Source organism: Anabrus simplex, chromosome 2 (assembly GCF_040414725.1).
Source record: "Anabrus simplex isolate iqAnaSimp1 chromosome 2, ASM4041472v1, whole genome shotgun sequence".
Taxonomy (NCBI): domain Eukaryota; kingdom Metazoa; phylum Arthropoda; class Insecta; order Orthoptera; family Tettigoniidae; genus Anabrus; species Anabrus simplex.
This window is the reverse complement of record NC_090266.1, coordinates 837292244-837316475: the sequence shown is the minus strand read 5'-3', so window position 1 is coordinate 837316475 and position 24232 is coordinate 837292244. Positions and strand designations below refer to the sequence as shown.

The 24232-nt window shown below is 39.6% G+C and overlaps 1 protein-coding gene across 3 annotated transcripts in view; it reads left to right on the top strand.

Moving 5' to 3' along the window:
* The window catches only part of LOC136863129 (tripartite motif-containing protein 3), a 443103-nt gene that overhangs the window by 397842 nt on the left and 21029 nt on the right, over positions 1 to 24232 (top strand). For all 3 annotated transcript variants that reach the window (XM_067139471.2, XM_067139472.2, XM_067139474.2), the window contains exon 6: positions 7496 to 8443. In XM_067139471.2, the coding sequence (XP_066995572.2) occupies positions 7496 to 8443 (948 nt within the window). The remainder of the gene's footprint in view (positions 1 to 7495; positions 8444 to 24232) is intronic.

Below are 24232 nucleotides of genomic sequence, written 5' to 3'. Positions count from 1 at the left end.
ATATTTTTTGTTTTTGGAAAATCTAATTAATGGGGGGGGTTGAAAAGGGGGGTAATTTTTAAAATGAGTGTAGGCCTATATATATCTCAAAACTTTTAAAGTGTACAGATTTAAAAATTGGTATTTAGAATCCCCTTTAAAAATAAAGAAACACATTTTTTGTTTTGTTTTCGGAAAATCCCAGTAGAAGGGGTGAAAAAGGGTGAAAAAGTGGTTGAATGCCTTAAATGAGGATACTTATATCTCAGAAACAGAAGATATAACAGACCTGAAAATTGGTATTTGGGATCTCCTTTGAAAATAAAGAAACATATATTTTTGTTGTTTTTTTTTGTTTTGGAATATTTAATTAATGGAGGTTAAACAGGAGTGACAAATTGGGGTGAATATTTAGAAAGACTGTATCTACAGTGTATCTCAGAAACGTAAAATGTTACCGAAGTGAACATTTTTTTATCTGTATTGAAAATAAAGAAACATGTATTTTTTGTTTTCTGAAAAACTACTTGGCTGGAGGGGTCAAAGTCACTGAAAATGGGATTGAATTATTTTAATTAGGATACTGATATCTCAAAAGCTGAAGATGTTACAGATGTGAAATTGGGTATTTGGAATTTCCTTTAAAAATAAAGGAATACATATTTTTTCTTTTCGGAAATCCACCTAAAGTGAGGAGGGAAATTGAAAAATTAGTTGAATTATTTGTATGAGGATACTATTATCTCAAAAACGAAAGATTTTGCAGACGTGAAAATTGCTATGTGGAATCTGCTTTAATTAAACAATCATGTATTCTTGGAAAATCCAATGAAAAGGGGGGGGAGGTGACAAATTAATTGAATTAATTGTATGAGGATACTTACATCTAATAAAAACTAAAGTTGTTACAGATGTAAAAATTGATATATGGATCTCCTTTAAAAACAAAGAAAAAAGCATTTTTGGGTGAAATGAATTTGGGGGCGAGGGTGAAAAGAGTTGAATTCCTTTTATGTGGACACATATCTCAAAAACTGAAGATTTTAGAGTTGTGATAATTGGTGTTTTGAAGCTCCTTTACTATTAAAGAGACAAGAATTTTTAACGGGAAATTCACTTGGTGGGGGGGGTTAGAAAGGAAGTGAAAAAAAGTGACTTTTTTTGCTTTACGTCGCACCGACACAGATAGGTCTTATGGCGACAATGGGATAGGAAAGGCCTGGAAATTGGAAGGAAGCGGCCGTGAACTTAATTAAGGTACAGCCTGGTGTGAAAATGGGAAACCACGGAAAACCATCTTCAGGGCTGCCGACCGAGGGGCTCTAACCCACTATCTCCCGATTATTGGATACTGGCCACACTTAAGCGACTGCAGCTATTGAGCTCGGTAAAGTGAATTCCTTTTATGGGGATACTTATATCTCAGAATTGAACGTAACAGACGTGAACATTGGTATTTGGAATCTCCTTTAAACATAAGGAAACACGCCTTCTTTTTTGGGGGGGGGGGGTGTAAATCAACTTAACGGCAGCGGGCTGAAAAAGGAGTTGAGACCAATTGATTTTACTGTTCATAATGAAATTATTCTGAGCATAAACTAATAATTTTTTTATCTTTCCTGGGTTTGTTTTCAAGAACCATCTTTTCCTTTGGAGATTACAGTAGATTCTCCTGGCATATAAATAAAAATTTAAACACATTTAAAATAAACGATATGAATGATATTGACCGTGCAATTGTTCACCTCTATAATAAGATCAGTAATTCACTTAAGTACATCATTCGCGTCGCCAGAAATCTCGCGCACTTGCCCACGTGCGACGATGGTGCTGGTCACATTGTCAGCAATGACAATGGCAGAGGGTGTAATTTACCACCTAGTAGCGGTCTTGCATCTTGCTGTAGGTTCCAGACCATCAATAATAATAATAATAATAATAATAATAATAATAATAATAATAATAATAATGTTCTGGACCATCATCAAAATGTATGGACCGCGCTGGAAACGGGTCCTGGCCGGGTAATGATACGATTGCAGTCTGGCCGCGGGTTCAGTACCACCAAGGCACCCAAGACAACACCATGCCAGATCTCGTCAAGGATTTGATCCATATTAAAAATGCTTATAGGAAAAGATGGCAAAGATTTAGGGACCCAACTGACCGGGTGGAATACCTGGACCTAGCCCGGGAAGTACGAAATCAGTTGCTGAAAGAAAGATTGAAAAATGAGAGGAACTTTGTCGTAATCTCTCAGAAAACGAGTCAGATTATGAATTTTGGCAGATTCTCTCAGAAAACTCTTTAGATCGCGAATTTTGGTGGATTATATATAAAACGTTAAGCAATCAATTATAAATTTCATTATAATACCGTAGCGAAGCACGGGTATCTTGCTTGTCTATACTGTATATATAAAATATGAGTTTTGTCTGTACATTGCTCAGAATTTGAAAATAATGGTATTTCTGTATCGGTCATGTCCACAGTAACAAGGAAATGCACTTTTCACTTTTCTGTAATGTCTGTCTGTCTGTCTGTCTGTCTGTCTGTCTGTCTGTCTGTCTGTCTTGTAACTGTTCAACCTCCTCATCAAGACACTTGGGGAGATGAAAGTTATTACCTTGGGACACATGAATATCAAATAAACTATTTGTGGCTTGCCCGCAAATTGCCACGCAAATAGAAACACTTAACATTCCATAGTTTCCCATTTCTCTATGTGATGTTTGGGCGCCAGGGTTACAGTTTTAAACAAAACTGTAAACCAAAATTTATATTTACTAGCATAGAGACTTATACTTAAATCACAGGGGTAGGATATTAAATAATTAACCATTAAGTATCGCTTAAGAAAGAAAATTAACGCAATATAAAATATAAATGAATTTATTATACAAAAAAATGAGATGAATTGGAAAAGTTCCTTAAAGCGTGGAGGAATTTAGAATTTACTTTACTGAATTTACTAATTGCTTGCTTTATCTAATTGAAGCTCACCAATTGCAGCTTCCGTTGAAGTCATCTGGTTTCCGTGGTTACTCGTTCTCTTCTTCTCGATGTAGAATTTGCTCCATGGACATCCTTCCTTCCTTCTCTGGTATGGTACGGGCTATCTGGACTAGCACTCCCTAATTGCCTAGTCTTTAAATTAGACATTGGCCCTATACTTGTAAAAACTGATCAGCGTTGATCGTATGAGGAGAAAATTCAGAGATATGAATTTTTCCATATTAGTAGAAATCTCAATCCAACTGAGCTATACTATTTATACAGTACAGACTTGTACCAAATTCCGTGGACTTGAACTAAACATAGTTCTTCGTCCAGGAGATTTACTGAATATAACACAAGCCGTAAGCTTGTTTCGTCTCATGCAGATCCGATAACTTAACCGCAGCTAAGTACTGTATCGAAGCGATAACACATTGTACAAAAATAACTATGTCGCGGAGTGACCACACACTGTTTCAAAAATCAATAACGTCGTTCACAGTAGATGTTCTAATAGTAGATCAGATGACAGCAGAAGTAGTAGTTAGGTGCCGTTCTCGTGGTGAGAATCTCTATATATCCGGGCTCACCCCCACTCTTGGTAACAGTTCAATCTCAAAACTCATATACAACGAAGTATCTGATTAGTAGATCGAATTATCAACTCCCCTTCTCTTCTTTCTTGACAAGTCCAGTAGGCGTGGCGATGATGTTTTTTTTTTTTTGCTACGGACTTTACGTCGCACCGACACAGATAGGTCTTATGGCGACGATGGGATAGGAAAGGCCTAGGAGTTGGAAGGAAGCAGCCGTGGCCTTAATTAAGGTACAGCCCCAGCATTTGCCTGGTGTGAAAATGGGAAACCACGGAAAACCTGGCGATGATGTAGCTGACCAGCTTGCAAGCCTCGCACGCGGGTTGCTGTTTACTAGCCTTGGCTCATGAGTTAAACCCAGTGAGTCATGCAAATTTCCACGCTCAAGAATAACCTTTTCCGTATACACAAATATGAGATGAAATGACAACAACTATATTTCAACATATTAACCAATACATAATAAATTTCTATCTTTCTTAATATAATAATAAATAATAAATGATCTTATAATATATACAATATGATTGCAAAAACCTAATTTACAAATGCTTGACGTAGAATAAATATGTTATTACGAATAATTGCCGAGGGCGGATAAACTTGATATCAAATGATATCGCGTAAAATGATATTATATTAAATTAGTAGGGCTGGAGAAGCCTGGACGGTTACAGTATGTACGTATGTATGTATGTATGTATGTATGTATGTATATATGTACACACATCACTAGAAAACGGCTAAAGAGAATTTAATGAAAATCGGTATGCAAAAGTCGGAGAATATGTCGCTACAATCTAAGCTATAAATAATTTTATTCATGCTGATTAAAATGGCAGAAATTTACACTACTAGAGTGGCCCTGACCTTGGCCTTTTATATCCTAGCCTTTCTGGTTGACGTACGTTCTGGCTGTCTCGTGAGCATTCTGGAAGGTATGTGTCACAGCCAGGTAGTGGGGACTTGCCGGTGCTGTTATGTAATGGGGTTTCGGCCCGTGTGTTTGTGGTCTGTATGTCTTAAACTATGAATGATGGGCATCCAAGAATTACTGTTTTTATATCCTTCTTCTAAATTTATGTTGTTCGGATGTTTCTTGATTTCGATTGCCTCGCGGATTTTCCTTTCCAGATTCCAAGGGATAGCTGCTAGGATCTTGGTCTTGTCAAATGCTATTCCATGCCTTGTTTCATAGGAATGCTTGGCTACCGCTGAAATATCTGTGTTTTGGTTCTTGGTGTAACGGATATGTTCTTTTAGGCGGGTGAAGATCAGACATTTCGTTTCACCAACATAACAAGCTCCACAGCTACATTCAATGTGATATACTCCAGGAGCTTGTAATTCTATTTTGTCTTTTACTGGTGGTAGATAACGGGCTAGCTTCCGGTGAGGTTTATAGATGGTTTTTATGTCGTATTTGTCCAGTATCTTGCCGATCCTGTCTGTAGTATTTTTAATGTATGGCAGTATCGCTGTTTTCGGGTGGGTCAGTTCTTCTTTCCCATTGTTTTCTCCTACGGCAGCCTTTTCTTTGTTCTCTTCTGATTTTTTAAAGACTCGTCGGATGTTATTGAGTGAGTAGCCATTTTTCCTGAGGGTTCTCGTGAGGTGTTCTCTCTCTTCCTCAAGGTGCTCTGCGTCTGATATCGCTATGGTCCTGTTCACCAGTGATGTTAGGAAAGCCTGCTTTTGTGATGGATGATGATGAGACGAGGCATGTAGGTATACTGTGTGGCTCAGAGTCCCATTGGAGTTGCATTTTACTAGGATATCCAGGAACGGTAGTTTTCCGTCTACTTCGATTTCCATGGTGAACTGAATATTTACGTGAATAGAGTTGAGATGGTCGAGAAATAGCTGTAGGTTATTGCTCCTGTGAGGCCAGATTACGAATGTGTCATCCACAAAACGGAGAAAATATTTCGGTTGCAGGGTAGATGTGGCTAAGGCTTTCTGTTCGAAGTGTTCCATATACATGTTTGCTATTATTGGAGAGAGTGGCGACCCCATCGCGGCCCCTTCTGTCTGTTCATAGAACTCCCCGTTGAAATAGAAATAAGTGGCGTTAAGACATTCTTTAGCTAGTGTTGACAGGTCTTCTGGAAGTTTCCAGAATGCTCACGAGACAGCCAGGGCTTACATCAACCAGAAAGGCTAGGATATAAAAGGCCAAGGTCAGGGCCACTCTAGTAGTGTAAATTTCTGCCTGGGAGACTGATTACCTCAGATCGAGTAGGGGTATTTCAATCACCTTGACAAAGAATACTGCAATGTATTCGAAACGTCGGCAAACGGTACGTGATGTACAGACAACTACAACACGGTTCAACCCGGAAATTAAACTAAATAATTCTTCACACCGTGGAAGCTTCACCTCTAAGACCACTAAGACAGTCTTTCTGAGGATGTAAAACGGCAGGTGGAGAGCGAGTGTCTACCATTATAATGAAGACTCTCCAACATGATTGTGACTGATGGTATGCAAGCAGGTCTACCATTATAGTGAAATTTCCCTAGCTCAGTCTTCACTTGAGAAAAGTTGATGACTTCCCCGTCGCGTTTCTAGGGTAACGTTGTGAGCTATGCAATTTAATACAATCTTGCTCACAACATGTAGACACTAGAATTCCGTATACAATGTAGAATTCTGTAGCGAAGCACGGGTACATCAGCTAGTATATATATAAGTGGAATTAGAGTTGACACCATTGGTCGAAATTATTTTACCATCTGAACGTACCTGGAAAGCACTTGCTATGTCAACTGGGAGGAGTTCACTCATTAAGAGGTCTCTGCAGCTGGGAGTATTTCAGTCTAAAAGCCCTGGATAAAATTCGCTATAGTACAGGTGCATAAGAGAACATTTATCAATGTTCACAATATACAAAAATGATTCTAAAACACATCTTTCTCTCTCCGTCTCTCTCTCTACTATTGTTTCCTCATTTCTGAGAATCGTGATCTCCAAGGAGGCTATTTTACAGTTGTCTCCTTCTCTTGTGGTCCTCGGCCAGATGCCACTTCCTCTACAAAACAGTGGTCCAATAACACTACCTTGTGAGACCCCACTCGTAATCATTACAGGATTAGATAGAAGGCACTTTAATGTTCAGAAACTCTTGCCTAAAATCCTTGTGGATGACATTAAAAAACCTGCCTGTAATAATATTATAACGTTTTCTAGTAAATGTTGAAACTGTCACTGAAAGAGTTTGGATGTGAGCTAAACTTTCCTGTCGCTCCCTTGCAGTCTGGCTATCTATCTTCTATGTCGTGTTATTGCCATGCCTGTGGTCTGAGAGTCTGGTTGGCTGGGCAAACTGCTTGCTATAATTCTTGGGGCCAAATTGCTCTTCCTGTATTTATAAAACATGATGTTCTTGTAAGTGTAATTTTTAATGATTAATATAAGTATAATTTGATATTCAGAATTTGTTAAAATCTCTTAGCAGTGGTCTACAGGTGCGCCTATCTTCAGATTAGGTACCATGATCATTTCCTTGTGGTAGTGAGTGGACCACTGATTTAGCTACTTTCACCATGTGAAATAGTGCTGTGATGTGGCTTGTAAAACCGAACTCGATAGCTGCAGTCGCTTAAGTGTGGCCAGTATCCAGTATTTGAGAGATAGTGGGTTCGAACCCCACTGTCGACGGCCTTGAAGATGGTTTTCCGTGGTTTCCCATTTTCACACCAGGCAAATGCCGGGGCTGTACCTTAATAAAGGCCATGGCACTTCCTTCTCACTCCCAGCCCTTTCCTGTCCAATCGTCACCTTAAGACCTGTCTGTGTCGGTGTGACGTAAAGCAAATAGCAAAAGAGGCTTGTAAAATGTAACTTGCCACTTTCTCTACAAAACTCTTTGAATATGAAATGTAATCCAAGTGAATAATTGCATTTTTCCTGTTTAATTTAGGTGGAACGGGAATGTGAAGGCCTGCAGTATCAAGTGGAGGTGCGCAATATCACGCAGCGCATTGGCAGCCTTAGTGAGAAGCTGGATGCAGCTGGGATGTTAGGTGAACCTCGAGAGAATGCATTTTTGACCTGTGATTTCAGCCACAATGATAGCCTGGCAACTTTGCAAGGTGCCCTAGCAGTGATGGGAAGAGTGCGAACGAGCACCACCTTTCCAAGTTTATGTACTACTCAGCTTACTGGAAGTGGTTTGGCTGTTGCACAGCTGGAAACAACAGCAGTGCTGAGCACTGTTGATTATCATGGAAATCCACGTACCAGTGGTGGTGATCCGGTCGCAGTTGAGGTGCTTCATGTTGATGATTCAGAGGCAGGTGGAGAAGCTCTTCCTACAGAGTTAAACGATTGTGATGATGGCACGTATCATATAAAATTCCGTCCATCAACGCCAGGTCGATATTGTCTCAAAGTGACTGTGTTTGAGAGACCTATAAAGGATTGTCCCTTGTTTTTTGATGTTACCGAGCACAACAACCCAGTAGCAATTTATGGTTGTCGCGGGTCTGGCAAGGATGAATTTCTTCAACCTGTTGCAGTAGCTGTGGATGATGAAGGGTTAGTGTACGTGGTAGATACGGGTAATTCACGTATTAAGGTGCTTACTCAGAACTTAGAGTTTGTCCGACATATCGAGAACAAAGGTTTAACAGGACGTAGTTGCACTGGCATTGCCATTTCATCAAACGGACTTGTGGTTGTGAACTGGAGAACAAAAACTGTGACAGAAATGTCTACTCAAGGTGAAACAGTGTCTAGTTTTTCCCACAATGCCTTTCAAGAACCAATTGATGTGGCAGTAGATAAAAGCTATGGACACATTCTAGTGGCAGATAATGGACTCAGTTGTGTATTTGTGTTTGATTCTGATGGAAAAGTTCTGTTTCAGGTGAGTGTTTTAAATTTATAATTTTGTAACTGATCAGTGTTTTTATGAGAATTTATTTCTGTAGTTTTGGCTATTATAAGGAGAAATTTATCATCTTAAGTTGTTTCCTCTGATATTCCTTGTCAATTCATATCTTTACGCTTTGTCATGTCTCCCATGTTGTGGACTTGTATAGAGTTGTTATTTATTCTTGTATTTGTGAAACTAATTATGCAATTTAAAATTTTCTTTCACTTGTTATTATTTCTCTTATAACCAGGTGACTTCATTTGAGTCATCCCCATAGTAAAGGAGTATCATGCCTGCCTCTTACCCAGAGGCCCCAGGTTTGATTCCTGGTCAGTCCAGTAATTTAAATTCTCACTCATCAGCGACTGTGGGCCTTACATCGCATCCGCTCTTCTCACTGCCGCTCAAACATGATGAGATATTGCCATTGTTGCTATCGTTCTGCCGCAATGGATCAATCTCGCTGCCATCCAGAGCATTGGAAATTCCTGTCGTTTTGAAACTTCTCACCACTACTTGGTGAAGAATGAGTTCCCAACTTCTTTTCACCAATGAGCACGAGTTCCAATGACGGCTGTTTTATCTTTCCTCCGGGCATCCGTTCATAATAAAGTCGACACAGATGGTCTTAAAATAGCTTATGGACACACATGTCTAGGGGCTGCAGAATGGATGTCGAACCACCAATCACATCATGTGTCTTCCTTTTATGGAGAAGATCATTCGCCTCAATCGAGAGATGACTTCAGAAAGTGTTCAAAAGAAGCATAGCTGGCACACATATGCCTTGAGGTAATTTAACAGCCTTTGGCATAGTTTAAAAAGAGATAAAGAAACTGGCAGTGGAGAAGATCATTCACCTCAATCAGGAGATGACTTCAGAAAGTGTTCAAAAGAAGCATAGCTGGCACACATATGCCTTGAGGTAATTTAACAGCCCTTTGGCATAGTCTAAAAAGAGATAAAGGAAACTGGCAGCAGCTTCCTTCTGTTTTCAGTAATGACAAGCATTATTGTACATTGTAGTTTCATGTTACCTGTTGATTTTAATGGAATACTCAAAGCACCTCTTCCCACGATAGTCCTACTGGGAGGCATATCACACAAAACCGGCATTGGATCAGCATTGCCGATTTGGGACAAAAGATACGAAGTTCCATATCACTGCACGAATCCACCAATCCATCCATGACTCTCCTTTCATTTATTCTCTGTAATGCCATTACGCTGAGCCACTTTACTTGCTTTTTCTTTTTACAAATATTATTATTAATAATAATTTGTCTACACCTATACATATTTAGAGTAGCTACACATTTCTATAGTTAGTGTCTTATTCCTAGTGTTTTATAATTAGGATACTTCTAAGTAGAATAATTGTAGAGTAGTTATTTTATCAGTTAGTTTCTTGCTTGCATTATTGTTGCAAAATCTTTGTGTAGTATATTTTATTTACTTCCTCTGGCATATATACTTCTATTAATAGAATATGCTATTTTATTTCTGTTGATATTTCCACATTATTTCACATTTCTTTGAAGAGATAAAAGAATGGCTGAGGGAGCAAGGTGTGAGAACTGTGGATGTGGAAGGGAACTAAGGAGGTGAGGGAAGAGATAGCGAGTTTGAGGGAGACAGACTTGTAACGGAGGACACGAGTGAAGATAAGTCTCGCTCAATCAATGTACAGGATATAGTAGGTAGACTGGAGAGAGGGGAAGGAAGGGGAGAAGTTGTGGAAGACAGGTGGGCTAAAGCAATAAGGCCAAGGTTTTCTTCAGGGATTGGGCCCAGGAGAGGTATCAGTGGAGAATTGATATGAGTCACTCCAGCTAGATCAGCAGGGGAAAGATGGAGATCAAGGAAGTGTTACAAAGGAGGTGCAATGCAAGAGGAAATGGAATGGTACAAAAGGGAAACATGGAGTAGTGGATAGTTTTTTTTTCACGTCGCACTGACACAGATAGGTCTGATGGCGACGATGAGATAGGAAAGGCCTAGGAGTGGGAAGGAAGCGGCCGTGGCCTTAATTAAGGTACAGCCCCAGCATTTGCCTGGTGTGAAAATTGGAAACCACGGAAAACCATCTTCAGGGCTACCGACAGTGGGGTTCGAACCCACTATCTCCCAGATGGAAGCTCATAGCTGCGTGCTCCTAACCGCACGGGTAACTCTCCTGGTAGTAGAGGATAGGAAGGGCGAGGTGAAACAGGTCAGTGAGAAGGAGAGAAGGCAGGAGGAAGTAACGTATTTACTTCTGTGTTAGACGCCCTCGTGTATTAGGCCCTTCCCCTGGCTTTTCGAGACGAAGAAAATGTAAAAAATAAATCTTGCATACAAGAACCCCCAGTGTAATTCGTCACAGAAGAAACAACAATTCCACTTCAAAGCGGGTAAAAGCCTTACTGCAGTTCTGATGAAATCTCACAAATTTGTGAATAGTTTCGTACGTACGATCCACGCAATGAAAACACCCTCTCATAGTGCATTGGCACTGCCGGTGGCTACAATTAGCCTATGTAGTAGCCTCCATGGTATGTACTAGCCAGCATCTTGGTAGGTGTGCTAGGTACCAACTGATGAGCCCAGCCTAGCACACGAGGGCGAAACGCTGGCAACCAGGAATGAGTTAGCTGGAAAATTTATAATGTCCAATAACGGACCATTTATATTGGTATTATGAAAACACCCGTCGGAGTCATGCGGTAGATCTGTGTATCATATTTAAGAAATGCCTGTCTTTGTAGCATACATAGGCCAACTGCAGCTCTGCTGGTATCGCACAAATAGGTGAATAGTTTTGTGTCCGACCAGCGCATTCCAAGCACGCATCATTCATGTGTATGTGTCTGTGTTTTGTAGTTAAGAATGTCCATCAGTGTAATGGTTAGCACAATCAGCTGCCATTCTCAGGAGCCTGAGTTTGATTTCCTGTACCGTATAGCCAGAGATTTGCGAATGGCAGGAAGATTGATATGCGGTAAAAATGGCATATGGAACTCCCTTCCTCTGGAGGCCTGTCTCAAAATAGCTGTACCACCTCGGGATGAGGAAACGAGTTAAGAAGTATTCACGGTTGTTGCTATTAATATAGCAGGCGAGATCATTAACAAAGTGATCATTTAATACCTCGTAAGTTGGGCAAATATAGGGTTTACTTTTGTTAGAAATATGTTTAAAATGTGATAAAAACAATCCAATCATAACTATTGTTTTACTTGCCTGCATGCCTGACAAATAATAATAATAATATATATTAATCATATTGTATATTATTATTATTATTATTATTATTATTATTATTATTACTATTATTATTATTATTATTATTATTATTATTATTATTATTATTATTATTATTATTATTATTATTATTATTATTATTATTTGTCCTCACTTAATGATTTTCAGAGACGCCAAACAAAACATACCAGGCCTATGCATTAATAAAAAAATGGAGATAACGATCGTACAAAATTAAACATTACAATAATAAAACGCATTACCGTCAGACCTGTAGATATCCATAAATGTGGTAAACTTTCCTGTTATTTATTTTTAATCTTCCCATCGTGGAACTTCTGGCACTATGCGTGCACTTGATAGCATATTACTCGCACACTTCTTAGTGATAGATTTTTGTACAGGGGTGAGGAGTAAGGAGGGAGCTCTCCTGGTTCCGGTAATACTGCAAAATGAATAGAAATGAAATCTGAATTGAATCAATAATATTATTGATCGATAAGAATTTTCTAAACCTTTATTATCTTAAGCCAACAACTGTGTCACACACACATTATATAACATTTCTAGATGCGAATCTTGTTCCTAGCATGAATTCTATAGTTTGCATTTGCTGTGTAAACAACAACAGTACTAGTACATAAAGTGTACGCCAGTTGTCGCACAGTGATGCATAAATGATTCATAGTTTGTGTTTCAAAGGTTGCCAATACGAATCTCGAAATAACCGATGTCAACCGATTGAGCACTAACCTAAACAATGCGATCTCTCTTATCTCATTTATAGCTGTTTAGGTAAATTGTGATGTGATAAATGTGGAAAACTGGCATGAAATATACTTAAAAATAAGGGTTTGGCTTTCAGTAGCCTCAGTTATGCAAAGAACGCTTCCAGTCACTATGTATTACATTTGGAATTACAACTCGTAACATACGTTAGTTATCAGCTGGTGACTTGGCGCGCTTTCTGCAGCATATCTTTATTCGGAAAGAGTGGCTTCTGCTACACATACACAAACTCTCTAGAAACCATTTGGGAATAGATTCTCACTGTTTGGACCCTATAGTCGGGAACAAAACTGTTTTTAAAAGTTTCAAAAAGGCGGGTCCTCGAATGCTCTCGATGCATGGCAGACGAGATGGCAGTTAAGATGACGTCATTTGGAATGACAATGTGCCAGTAGTAGGGAAGTTGGCAAAACAAGACGATTATTCAAATGAAAGCAGTGATTAGATTTACTCATGTTTACTGTGCAGTAGGCCTACTGCTCACTGACAGAGACAAATGACTGGCCATTAAATTCTTTTCTATCAGTCTGTATATATATAATAACACTGACTGACTGACCGACCGACTGACCGACTGACCGACCGACCGACCATCGCCGAGCCAAAACTACTGGATATAAAGAAATGAAATTTTGGGGATACATTTATATTAGGGTGTAGGTGCTCACTAAGGGAGGATTTTTGGATATTCCAGTGCTAAGGGAGTAAAATCGGGGGTGAATTTTTAAAATTAGGATATCTGTATCTCAAAAACTTAAAAGTTTACAGATGTAAAAATTGTTATTTGGAATCTCCTTTAAATATAAAGAAACATGTTTTTTTTTTTTTTTTTTTGGGAAAATCCCATTAGGAGGGATGAAAATGGGGGAAAGGGGTTGAACATCTTTTATGAGGAGACATATATCTCAAAAACTGAAGATGTTACAGACATGAGAATTGGTATTTGGAATCTCCTTCTAAAACACGTATTTTTGTGTTTTGGGATAATCCGATGAATCGAGGGTGAACAGGAGTGACAAATGGAGTGAATTTTTAAAAAGACTATATCTGCAAATTATCTCAGACAGGTAACATATTACAGATTTGAAAACTGGTATTTGGAATTTTCTGTAAAAGTAAAGGAACATAAATATTTTTTTTCAGAAAATCCACTTAAGGGGAACTGAGAAAGGGGGTGAATTTTTAAAATTAGCATATCTACAGTATATCTCAAAAACTTAACATGTTATAGACGTGAAAATTGCTTTTTGGAATCTCCTTTAAAAATAAGGAAACGCGTATTATTTTGTTTTCGGAAAAACCCTAATTGAAAACTTAGTTGAATTATTTGTATGAATATATATATATATATATATACCAAAAATCTAAAGATGTTACAAATGTGAAAACTGGTATTTGGAATCTCCTTTAAAAATACAGAAACACGCATTTTTGGAGGGGGAATCAAATTGGTAGGGGGGATGAAAACGGAGATGAATTCCTTTTACGAGGATACATATATCTCAAAAACTGAAGATGTTACAGTCGTGATATTCATATTTGAAAGCTTTTTTAAAGAAACGGGTACTGTTTATTTTTGGAAAATTCACTTAAGTGGCGAGTGTGAAAGGAAATGAAAAAAATTGAATTCTTTTTCTGGAGAAACTTATATCTCAAAACTGAAGGTTGCAGACATGGAAATTGGTATTTGGAATATCCTTGAAAAACAACGAAAAACACTTTTTTTTTTTTTTTTTTGGGTGGGGTGAAACCAACTTAACGGGCGGATGTGGAGTGAAAAATGAGTTGAATTCTTTTCATGAGGATACTTATATCTCAAAAATTGAAGATGTTACAGACGTGAAAATTTGTATTTGGAATCTCCTTTAAAAATAAAGAAACATGCATTTGTTTATTTCGGAAAATTGACATAAGGGGTGTGGGGTTGAAAATAAGTAAATAAGGAGTTGAAATACATTTATGCGGATACTTTATCTTAAAAACTGCAGCTGTTACAGATGTGAAAGTAGGTATTTTGAATTTCCTTTCAAAATTAAGAAACACGTAATTTTTTTTTTTTCGGAAAGTCAACTTAAGGCCGGAGAGGGGTGGAAAGAAGAAGAAGATTGAATTATTTTTATGAGTATACATTTACCTCAAAAACTAAAGGTGTTACAGACGTACAGACATGAAAATTGGTATTTGGAATCTCCTTTAAAAATAAAGAAACATGTATTTTTTTTAAAATACACTTAAATGGGGGTGATGGGGGTGGGGGTGGGGGAAGGACTGATCAAGGGTTTGAATTCTTTTTATGGGGATACTTATGTATATCTCAAAAACTGAAGATGTTACAGATGTGGGAATAGGTATTTGGAATCTCCTTTAAAAATAAAGAAACGTGTATTTATTTTTTCGACTTGAGAGAAGACTGTTTCTCACATGTACAGGTCTATGTTGCATGGTCGTCTTAGACCCAAAAGATAATACCACAAACATGGTTTACAAATAATTTCTGGGTAAATGAAACTCAATTTTTGGGTGAGTTTTATACTTTAGGAATTTAATGTCTTAGTACAATGCCGAGGAACGATTACTTTGATCAAATTACGAAATCTACGTGAGCGAAGCCGCGGGTAATTGCTAGTATTGCATAATGTGACAATACAATACGCTTATCCCTTTTCTCTACGGGGTGGAGTATGAAGCGAGACGAATTTTCGTAGCGAGTTTTTATGATCGTATGCCCTTCCTGACATCTACCTAATCAGAGGAATTAATGAGATGAAACAAATGACGTGATATGAGTAAAACTGACTATATTTACTTTATATATAGGCCTAAAAGTCGTGTTCACCATTTATTGCCTTTCTATATTTAGAAATACTGCCTTCCGACAAAACTCAAAATTCATTCATAAGTTTATTAAAGAATAGTGTAGAATGTTTACATGTATAATTTATAGCCTAGAAGCCATGTCTTCACTGCTCAAAATGTTAGGTTATTGGATATTGGACCCCACCTTACTTTTTTTGGCTGTAAAAGTGGAAGAAAAGGGGTTCTAATATGTGAGTAAATACGGTAGGTTCTCCAGGAACCGTGGAAGTTAACAGAGACGAGGAGAGGAGGGGATCTAATAAGGAGGATGCGGTTGAGGCTCTGGACATGGTGATTGAGCTGTTAAACATTTGGGGAAAGTGCGTGGAAGAAAATGAGCCAGGGTAAAGTGTTATCCAGGGATTAGGTTATGGCAGATGTTGAGGAAAATAGAATGGAGGGAGGAGGGTAAGGAGAAGGTGGTCATTTTGTATGTTTGTACCAACAATATAAGGAAAGCAGGAATAGGTACTAACTTTGTTTCCATGAATAGGTACTAACTTTGTTTCCATGAACCTACTACACAGGCGGAGCAGGGGGAAAGGAGATACTCCCACGTGGCGCGTCCCAGGTGGCGGATGGGGGGGGTCCTAACCAGCTTGCCGGCAGACTTGAGGGAAATAAAATACCTCTCGCGGACCAAACACACAACCCTGGTGGGTTGGGGACGCAGACGAATAATACACCCACGGTATCCCCTGCCTGTCGTAAGAGGCAACTAAAAGGGGCCACCAAGGGATCATTGTATTAGAACCATGAAATTACTTGTGATTAATTCCACCACGTGGTTAACACCATGGGTCACTTTTACTTGCGTGTAGTACCACTATGGTAGGTACCAAAAAGGTTTGTGATTAGTAGCAACAGAGTGCGTTGCCGGCTTCTACAGTACCTGTGATTAGTACCACTTTAGGAGCGACACCATGGTTCTGGCTTGCCTATGATTAGTACCCACTCTATGAGGAACACCACGGGATAGTGCAGATCCCTGTGGTTAGTACACGTATGTGATGAACACCATAGGTTTGCGTTGCCTGTAAATGGTGCCGCAATGTGCGAAACACCATAGGTCTGTATTCCATGTGCAAATTTCATTACCTGGAGTAGTACCATACTGTGTGGAATGCCGCGAGTCTACGCTATGCAACATGATAAATACCATGGCTCTACTTTCCTAGCGATAAGTACCATTATGAGGGACCGATGACTTGGATTTTGGACCCCTTTAGACTAAAAGCATCATTGTTTCATGTCAGTTTCTGTGAATGCGAGACATTGCGGATCGGATCCACTGATTGTTTTAAATTCATATCCATCCATTTTTTCTTCGTCCTCACGTTTTGAATTCTGGTCAGTGGAGGGTTTTGGACTTTTAATTTGTCATTCCATTACTTCTCATTTTGTACCATTAGGGGCTGATGACCTTGATGTTAGGTCCCTTTAAACATCATCATCATCATCATCATCATCATCATCATCATCATCATCAACTAACCTAGTTCGGGATGTGTGGGACCAGGTTACAGCGGCACAGAACAAGTTTAAATAAGCAGAGGGATACTGACTGGAGGGTGATTGGGGATTTAAATGAGACTATGGAATAGGTATGTGGGAAATTAGAAGCGAGATTTGTAGATCCTAATGGGTGGATAGGATGTAGGGATCTACATTCAGATGGCATTAACTTGAATCACAATTATACATAATATATAAGTTAGGGAGTTTATTTAGAAAAGTTATAGGGAAGTACGTTCAGGGAAACTCAGTGTGCTAGGGAGCAGTGATGACTGTATAGGAAGCAGGAGAATGTCATAAAGTTGTTAGTGTTAAACTGTAGAAGTATTGTAAAGAAAGGAACAGAATTAAGTAATTTAATAGATATATAACCCAATACAACCCGTGGACCAACAGGTAGCCCAATTCCTTGGGGCATTAAGACACTGGGACACCATCTCTCCAGGGGTCATAAATATGGAGGGCCCTTGCCCTGGGTTATGGGTGAAGTCCTCAAGGGCATCTATGGTGGAGAAGATGAACTTTGGTACGGTGGAGATGGCGGACGGGCAAACCCGTAGCATCTGTACTACAAAGGAGCGGCTACGAAAGGCGTCTTGTCTCCATGTTAAGGGCAGCCTAATTTTGAACCTGGCAGTAGGTATTAAATGCCTTTGGATGTGGCAAGCCCATTGTAACAATAACCTATATGGATAAAGCAGATATGGTTCCTCGGAAAAGGTAAGGGAGTCCCCTGCTGAAAGCGACGTGCAGCTCTTTGGGTGCTGGGGGAACTGTAAGAAGTGGGCAACCAGCACCAAACTATATTAAGCTTGCAACAGTTAATGTCCTGACATTGACGGGAAAGACAAAAGAACTGGTTAACTTCACAAAAGAAAAAGAGACTGTGTGAGACCAAGAAGAGGGGTATGGGAAAGATTCCTCTGAAAGTTATATTACAGTGAAGGACCTGAAGCCAAAAATGGAGTGGCCATCATACTTAGAAAAGAAATCCAAGAATATATGGAATCTGCAAAATGCGTCAGCGATAGGATGATGGTGATGAGTCTCCAGTTTGAAAATGGCACGAAAGATCTATTTCAGTTGGATGCCCCACAAACGGGTTGCATAGATGAACATCTAGAAGACTTTTTAGAGGAAGTGGAGAGACAATGCAAGATACGAAAGTGCTATTGATGGGAGATCTAAATGCACAAGTTGGAATGGAAAGACAAGGAAAGGAAGATATTGTAGGGCCCTTTGGATATGGAAATGTAAATCCAGAAGGTGGATTTTTGCATGAGGAACCAAATGATTGTTAAAAACACCTGGTTTAGGAAGAGGAACAGTCAGAAGATTACAAGGTATGGTTGGGGAGACAGACGAACAAAGACCATGATTGATTGATTAATATAATCATAGAGAAAGAACACCGGAAGAACCTTTTAGATGTTACAGCCATGCCCGAAGAAGCTTTTGGTGGAGATCATAGAGCTGTGATGGAAAAACAAGTTGTGAAAGATTGAAAAACCACCATTAAGAAGAGAAAAAAGAATTAAAGTATGGAAGCTGAAGGAGAAAAGCATACAAGAAGAATTTCAAAGGGAAATAATACCCTTGGTACCCGGGACGGAGATGGGGAATGTTGAAGATGAATGGAAAAAGTTTAAGGAAGCACTGGTTGGATGTGCAGAAAAGGTATGTAGTAGAACGTCAGGAAATGTGAAAGACAAAGAGACACATTGGTGGAATGATAAGGTAAAGATTAAAGTGAAGGAAAAGAAAATGGCATGGAAAGCATGGAAAACATCTAAGACTGAAGAAAGTAGAAGAAAATATGTGGAGGCAAAGAATTTGGCCAGGAAAGTAGTGGAGGAAGAAAAGAAAAAAAAGCTGGGCCTTATGCATACAGAAAGTGAGAGATGACATGCAGGGCAGTAAGAAATTATCTTATGGTATCTTAAGAAACAAAAAGAGAGATCAAGTAAACACCAGATTTGTGAAGGATGAAGGTGGCATAATATTAACAAAGCCAGAAGAAATAAGAAATAGATGGAGAGAGTATTTTCAGAAGTTTCTGAACATGAGAATTAAATGACAGTCATTCAACGGACCACCAGGAAAGGCAATTAGTTGATGAAGAAATGGATAAAGAAATTACAATGAATGAAACTGAAGTGGCAGTAAGAAAGATAAAGAATGGAAAAACTGCTGGAATAGATGAAATTTCAGTGGAGATGATAAAGGCAGCTGGAACTGTAGGCCTGCAGTGGGCTGAGACAGGGAAGCGTCATATCGCCAATCCTGTTTACAATAGTAATGGAAATGACATCATGTGAACAGCAAAAGCAGCATATGGAGGAAGAGAAATGAACATGTTGTTATTTGCAGATGATATTGTGATTTGGGAAGAAGAGGACATGAATGTTCAAGAACAGTTGGATGTGGTGAATGGGAAGATCGAAGAATGTGGATTGAAAATAAGTGTAGAAAAGTGTAAAACTCTTGTTATGGCTAGAGGGGAGAAAGCAGGGAAAGGTCAGATTAGACTTGCAGACAAGCCCCTAGAAGTAGTGGAGACGTTCAAATACCTGGGGAGTGTGGAGAATGCTCGACTGGATGCTGAAATTAGTAAGAGGATTCAAGTTGGAAGCTGTTCCTACCATAGTGTAAGAAACATGTTATGGGACAAAGACGTGCCAATGGAAACAAAGTAAACTATGTACAAGATGTATTACGTACCCATAACAACTTACAGAGCAGAAACTTGGACAGTGACAAAGAAGGATGAGAGTCGAATACAGGCAGCCGAAATGAAGATCTTGAGGAGTATGATGCAGAAGAGTAGTACCAATGTAGTTGGTCCATTATGGGGCATTATAAATTTTCCAGCTAACTCATTCTTGGTTGCCAGCATTTCACCCCAGTGTGCTAAGTTGGGGCTCATCAGTTGATAAATAGTACACCTACCAAGACGCATGGCTAGTGCATATCGTGGAGGCCACTGCGTAGGCTATTTGGAGCCACCGGCAGTGCCAGTGCACTATGAGAGACTTTGCCTTATTTTTCAAAAATTGATGCCAGCCTGGCCATCAGATGATATATATGTTGTTTCCCATAGGGAGACTTAGCATCCTATGGCAGCACCACATTTCAAAGGCATCGATGCGTTTTCTGTCCAAAGCCTTTACAATCCAGTGGTCCAGGTCACACAGCCATATGAGAAAACAGAGAATATCAGAGTTTCAACGAGACAGATTTTTGTATTACATGTCATTCCTCTGTTCTTCCAGATCTTAATTAATTTCACTATAGCTAATCGTCCTAGTAAAATTCTTCTCCTCATCTCTTTCTCGGAACTTCCTGTATCACAATGATAGTTGACCCAAGGTATACGAAGTCATGCACTGCATCCAACTCCAACTCTTTCAAACGACTTATGAGCTCGACCTGTGTTGCTGTATCAATCACCGTGAGTTTGGGCATACTGAGGTTGAGCTCCAGTCCATACTCAAGACTCACTTCCTTCACTCTTGTTAGCATATCCAAAACCTCTTCCTCACTGCTGGCAAGCAGGGTGGTGTCATCACAAAATTGCAAGTTGTTAATTTTTCTCCCACCAACTGAGATGTCTCCACCCAATCATCAAGTGTCTTCCCTTTGTCATGTTAGCAACTGCTGTGTGAGTAATATTTCATGGCCCCCGAGTATTGAACTATAGTGCTACTTTCTAAAGTACACTGACTGACAGAGCAAATGCAACACCAAGAAGGAGTGGTCAGAACTTTATGCCAATTGCAGGGTAGACTGACGTCACTGAGGTATGCTCATGATGTGAAATGCGCCGCTGTGCTGCGCCCGTAGCGAACGATAAATGGGACACGGCGTTGGCGAATGGCCCACTTCGTACCGTGATTTCTCAGCCGACAGTCATTGTAGAACGTGTTGTCGTGTGCCACAGGACACATGTATAGCTAAGAATGCCAGGCCGCCGTCAACGGAGGCATTTCCAGCAGACAGACGACTTTACGAGTGGTACGGTGATCGGGCTGAGAAGGGCAGGTTGGTCGCTTCATCAAATCACAGCCGATACCCATAGGGATGTGTCCACGGTGCAGCGCCTGTGGCGAAGATGCTTGGCGCAGGGACATGTGGCACGTGCGAGGGGTCCAGGCGCAGCCCGAGTGACGTCAGCACGCGAGGATCGGCGCATCCGCCGCCAAGCGGTGGCAGCCCCGCACGCCACGTCAACCGCCATTCTTCAGCATGTGCAAGACACCCTGGCTGTTCCAATATCGACCAGAACAATTTCCCGTCGATTGGTTGAAGGAGGCCTGCACTCCCGGCGTCCGCTCAGAAGACTACCATTGACTCCACAGCATAGACGTGCACGCCTGGCATGGTGCCGGGCTAGAGCGACTTGGATGAGGGAATGGCGGAACGTCGTGTTCTCCGATGAGTCACGCTTCTGTTCTGTCAGTGATAGTCACCGCAGACGAGTGTGGCGTCGGCGTGGAGAAAGGTCAAATCCGGCAGTAACTGTGGAGCGCCCTACCGCTAGACAACGCGGCATCATGGTTTGGGGCGCTATTGCATATGATTCCACGTCACCTCTAGTGTGTATTCAAGGCACGTTAAATGCCCACCGCTACGTGCAGCATGTGCTGCGGCCGGTGGCACTCCCGTACCTTCAGGGGCTGCCCAGTGCTCTGTTTCAGCAGGATAATGCCCGCCCACACACTGCTCGCATCTCCCAACAGGCTCTACGAGGTGTACAGATGCTTCCGTGGCCAGTGTACTCTCCGGATCTCTCACCAATCGAACACGTGTGGGATCTCATTGGACGCCGTTTGCAAACTCTGCCCCAGCCTCGTATGGACGACCAACTGTGGCAAATGGTTGACAGAGAATGGAGAACCATACCTCAGGACACCATCCGCACTCTTATTGACTCTGTACCTCGACGTGTTTCTGCGTGCATCGCCGCTCGCGGTGGTCCTACATCCTACTGAGTCGATGCCGTGCGCATTGTGTAACCTGCATATCGGTTTGAAATAAACATCAATTATTCTTCCGTGCCGACTCTGTTTTTTCCACAACTTTCATCCCTTTCGAACCACTCCTCCTTGGTGTTGCATTTGCTCTGTCAGTCAGTGTATGAACATGACACATTTGGCATGAACTTTAAACAGCTGAGCTGTATTGATGTGTCACATCAGCTGCTTTGAACGATAAACAATATCACGCACAGTAAATACCGTGGACCACATCTCAGGCATGCAATCTGTGCAATGTTAATATGCATGCATCAGTAGATTTATAAATGGATCAATGTTTACATGAATGATAATTTACACAGCAAAACTGTGCAAACTACATTTAACGTTCTGCTTTAATTGTTTCCAAAGACAAGTCAGAACGTAAGTTTCTGTATTTTATTCTATGAAAGACAGGACCTGTAGGTTTCTTTGTATGGAGCGGGTGTGATGTCTGTCTATCCAGTGTGGAAATGGTTCCCTACCCTTATAGGTGGCTGAATGACTGAAAGACAAAGTTTCAGTAATGTTTCACAGTATCATTGATGAAATAATATGCGCAAATAGTTGTATTGTGCTTACAGTGTGTCACACCTCCTCCCTTGACTTCTCATTCTGTACCTCTGCCATTTTGCTAGTGTCACTAGTTGGGCTCAGTGGCTCAAATGGTTAAGGCACTACTCTCTGAGTCCAAGTTGGCAGGTTTGATACTGGCTCAGACCAGTGATATTTGAAGGTGCTCAAATATGTCAACCCCGCGTCAGTAGATTTACTGGCACTTTCGATGTCTCTGAAAACTGTAATAGTAGTTAATGGGACATAAAAGCAATAAAATTATTATTACTACTGTCACTACAGGTCAGTCCCTATTTTCTGACCAGTATAGCTGAATGCTGAATGTGTCCTGACAGTGGGGTTACATATATCAGTTGCAGCTTGTTAGAGGCAATTGCTATCTGTTTCCAGTCTCCTTATTGCAGAGGCAATAAGAAAACTTTTAACTTCTTTAGGACAACAGCTGATATATCCTCAGTACTAATAACTTTTAAATTTACCAGTTGTTTGAAAATTGTAATTCACCCTTTGCGTCAGTGTTTGTCGTAAGTGTACGTTGTGAAGTGGTATTTTGTTTGTTTGTTTGTTTGTTTGTTTGTTTGTTTGTTTGTTTGTTTGTTTGTTTGTTTGTTTGTTTGTTTGTTTGTAGATAAAGTTAAAAGTTTAATTGGTGCACATAAGAGAGGTTCAGTGCTTAATTACATCTACCCTTTGGGTTAATATGTGATGCAATGACTGTCATGCTACCTACAGAAAACAAGCTTGGAACACCAAACGCAAAAAAGGAATGATCAATTGGCTTAATATGGACAGTGACTCAACAAAATGTAAACCAAACATATATTATATCGGACCTGCAAGAAATTTGAACAATCCAAGTTAATGGCGAGAACTTGCTGAGGATGCTGAAGTCCAAATAATAATAATAATAATAATAATAATAATAATAATAATAATAATAATAATAATAATAATAATATCTGCCTTCTAAGGGCTCCACTCGGCTAGAAATAGCCACACAAAATTATTATTATTATTATTATTATTATTATTATTATTATTATTATTATTATTATTATTATTATTATTATTATTATTATTGGTTTTACATCACCCTAACTATGTTTATGGTTTTCGGATGAAGTTCAAATATCTTGGGGTCTTTCCATGCTGACAATGTCCAATTTACATTAAATCAATAAAAGTAAATTTCCACCTTTTTGATACTTGTACTATATTTGCTTTAAGCAAATTCATTATTTATACTACATGTTTCGTTCCTTGGGAACATCTTCAGCTGTGTTACATTGCATAGGTGAAATTACAAATAATTTTTCTCCTTCTCAAAAAACTTCTTAAAAAGTACCTTGTTATGTTTAAAAATTATACAAATTTAAGAAAGATTAAAATAATTAAAATCTGTGAGGAGGGTTGAGTGTGCCAGTGAAATTGGAAGGAAAAATGTATCTACTTATGTTCTAACCTATTTTAAAACAATTTCTATTCATTTGAATGGATGTTAACAATTTTTTGGGTTTCTAACACTTTTGTTCACTGTGATGTGTGTGTTTCCGAGTTGTTTATTATTTGTTTATTATTAAAAAAGTTTTTGAAAGCTGCATCAGTTGCCGCTAGACCCCTCCAAGGACACAGTAGGTTGCCGAAATAACAAGATTTTGGGGAAGCTCTTCTCATAATAACAACCATAAGACAGCAGTCGGCTTCAAGGATCCCACAATAAACAGAATTCAAGAGACTCATTTTTATAAAATTATATCAAATGACAATATTCACCTTGGTAAAGAGC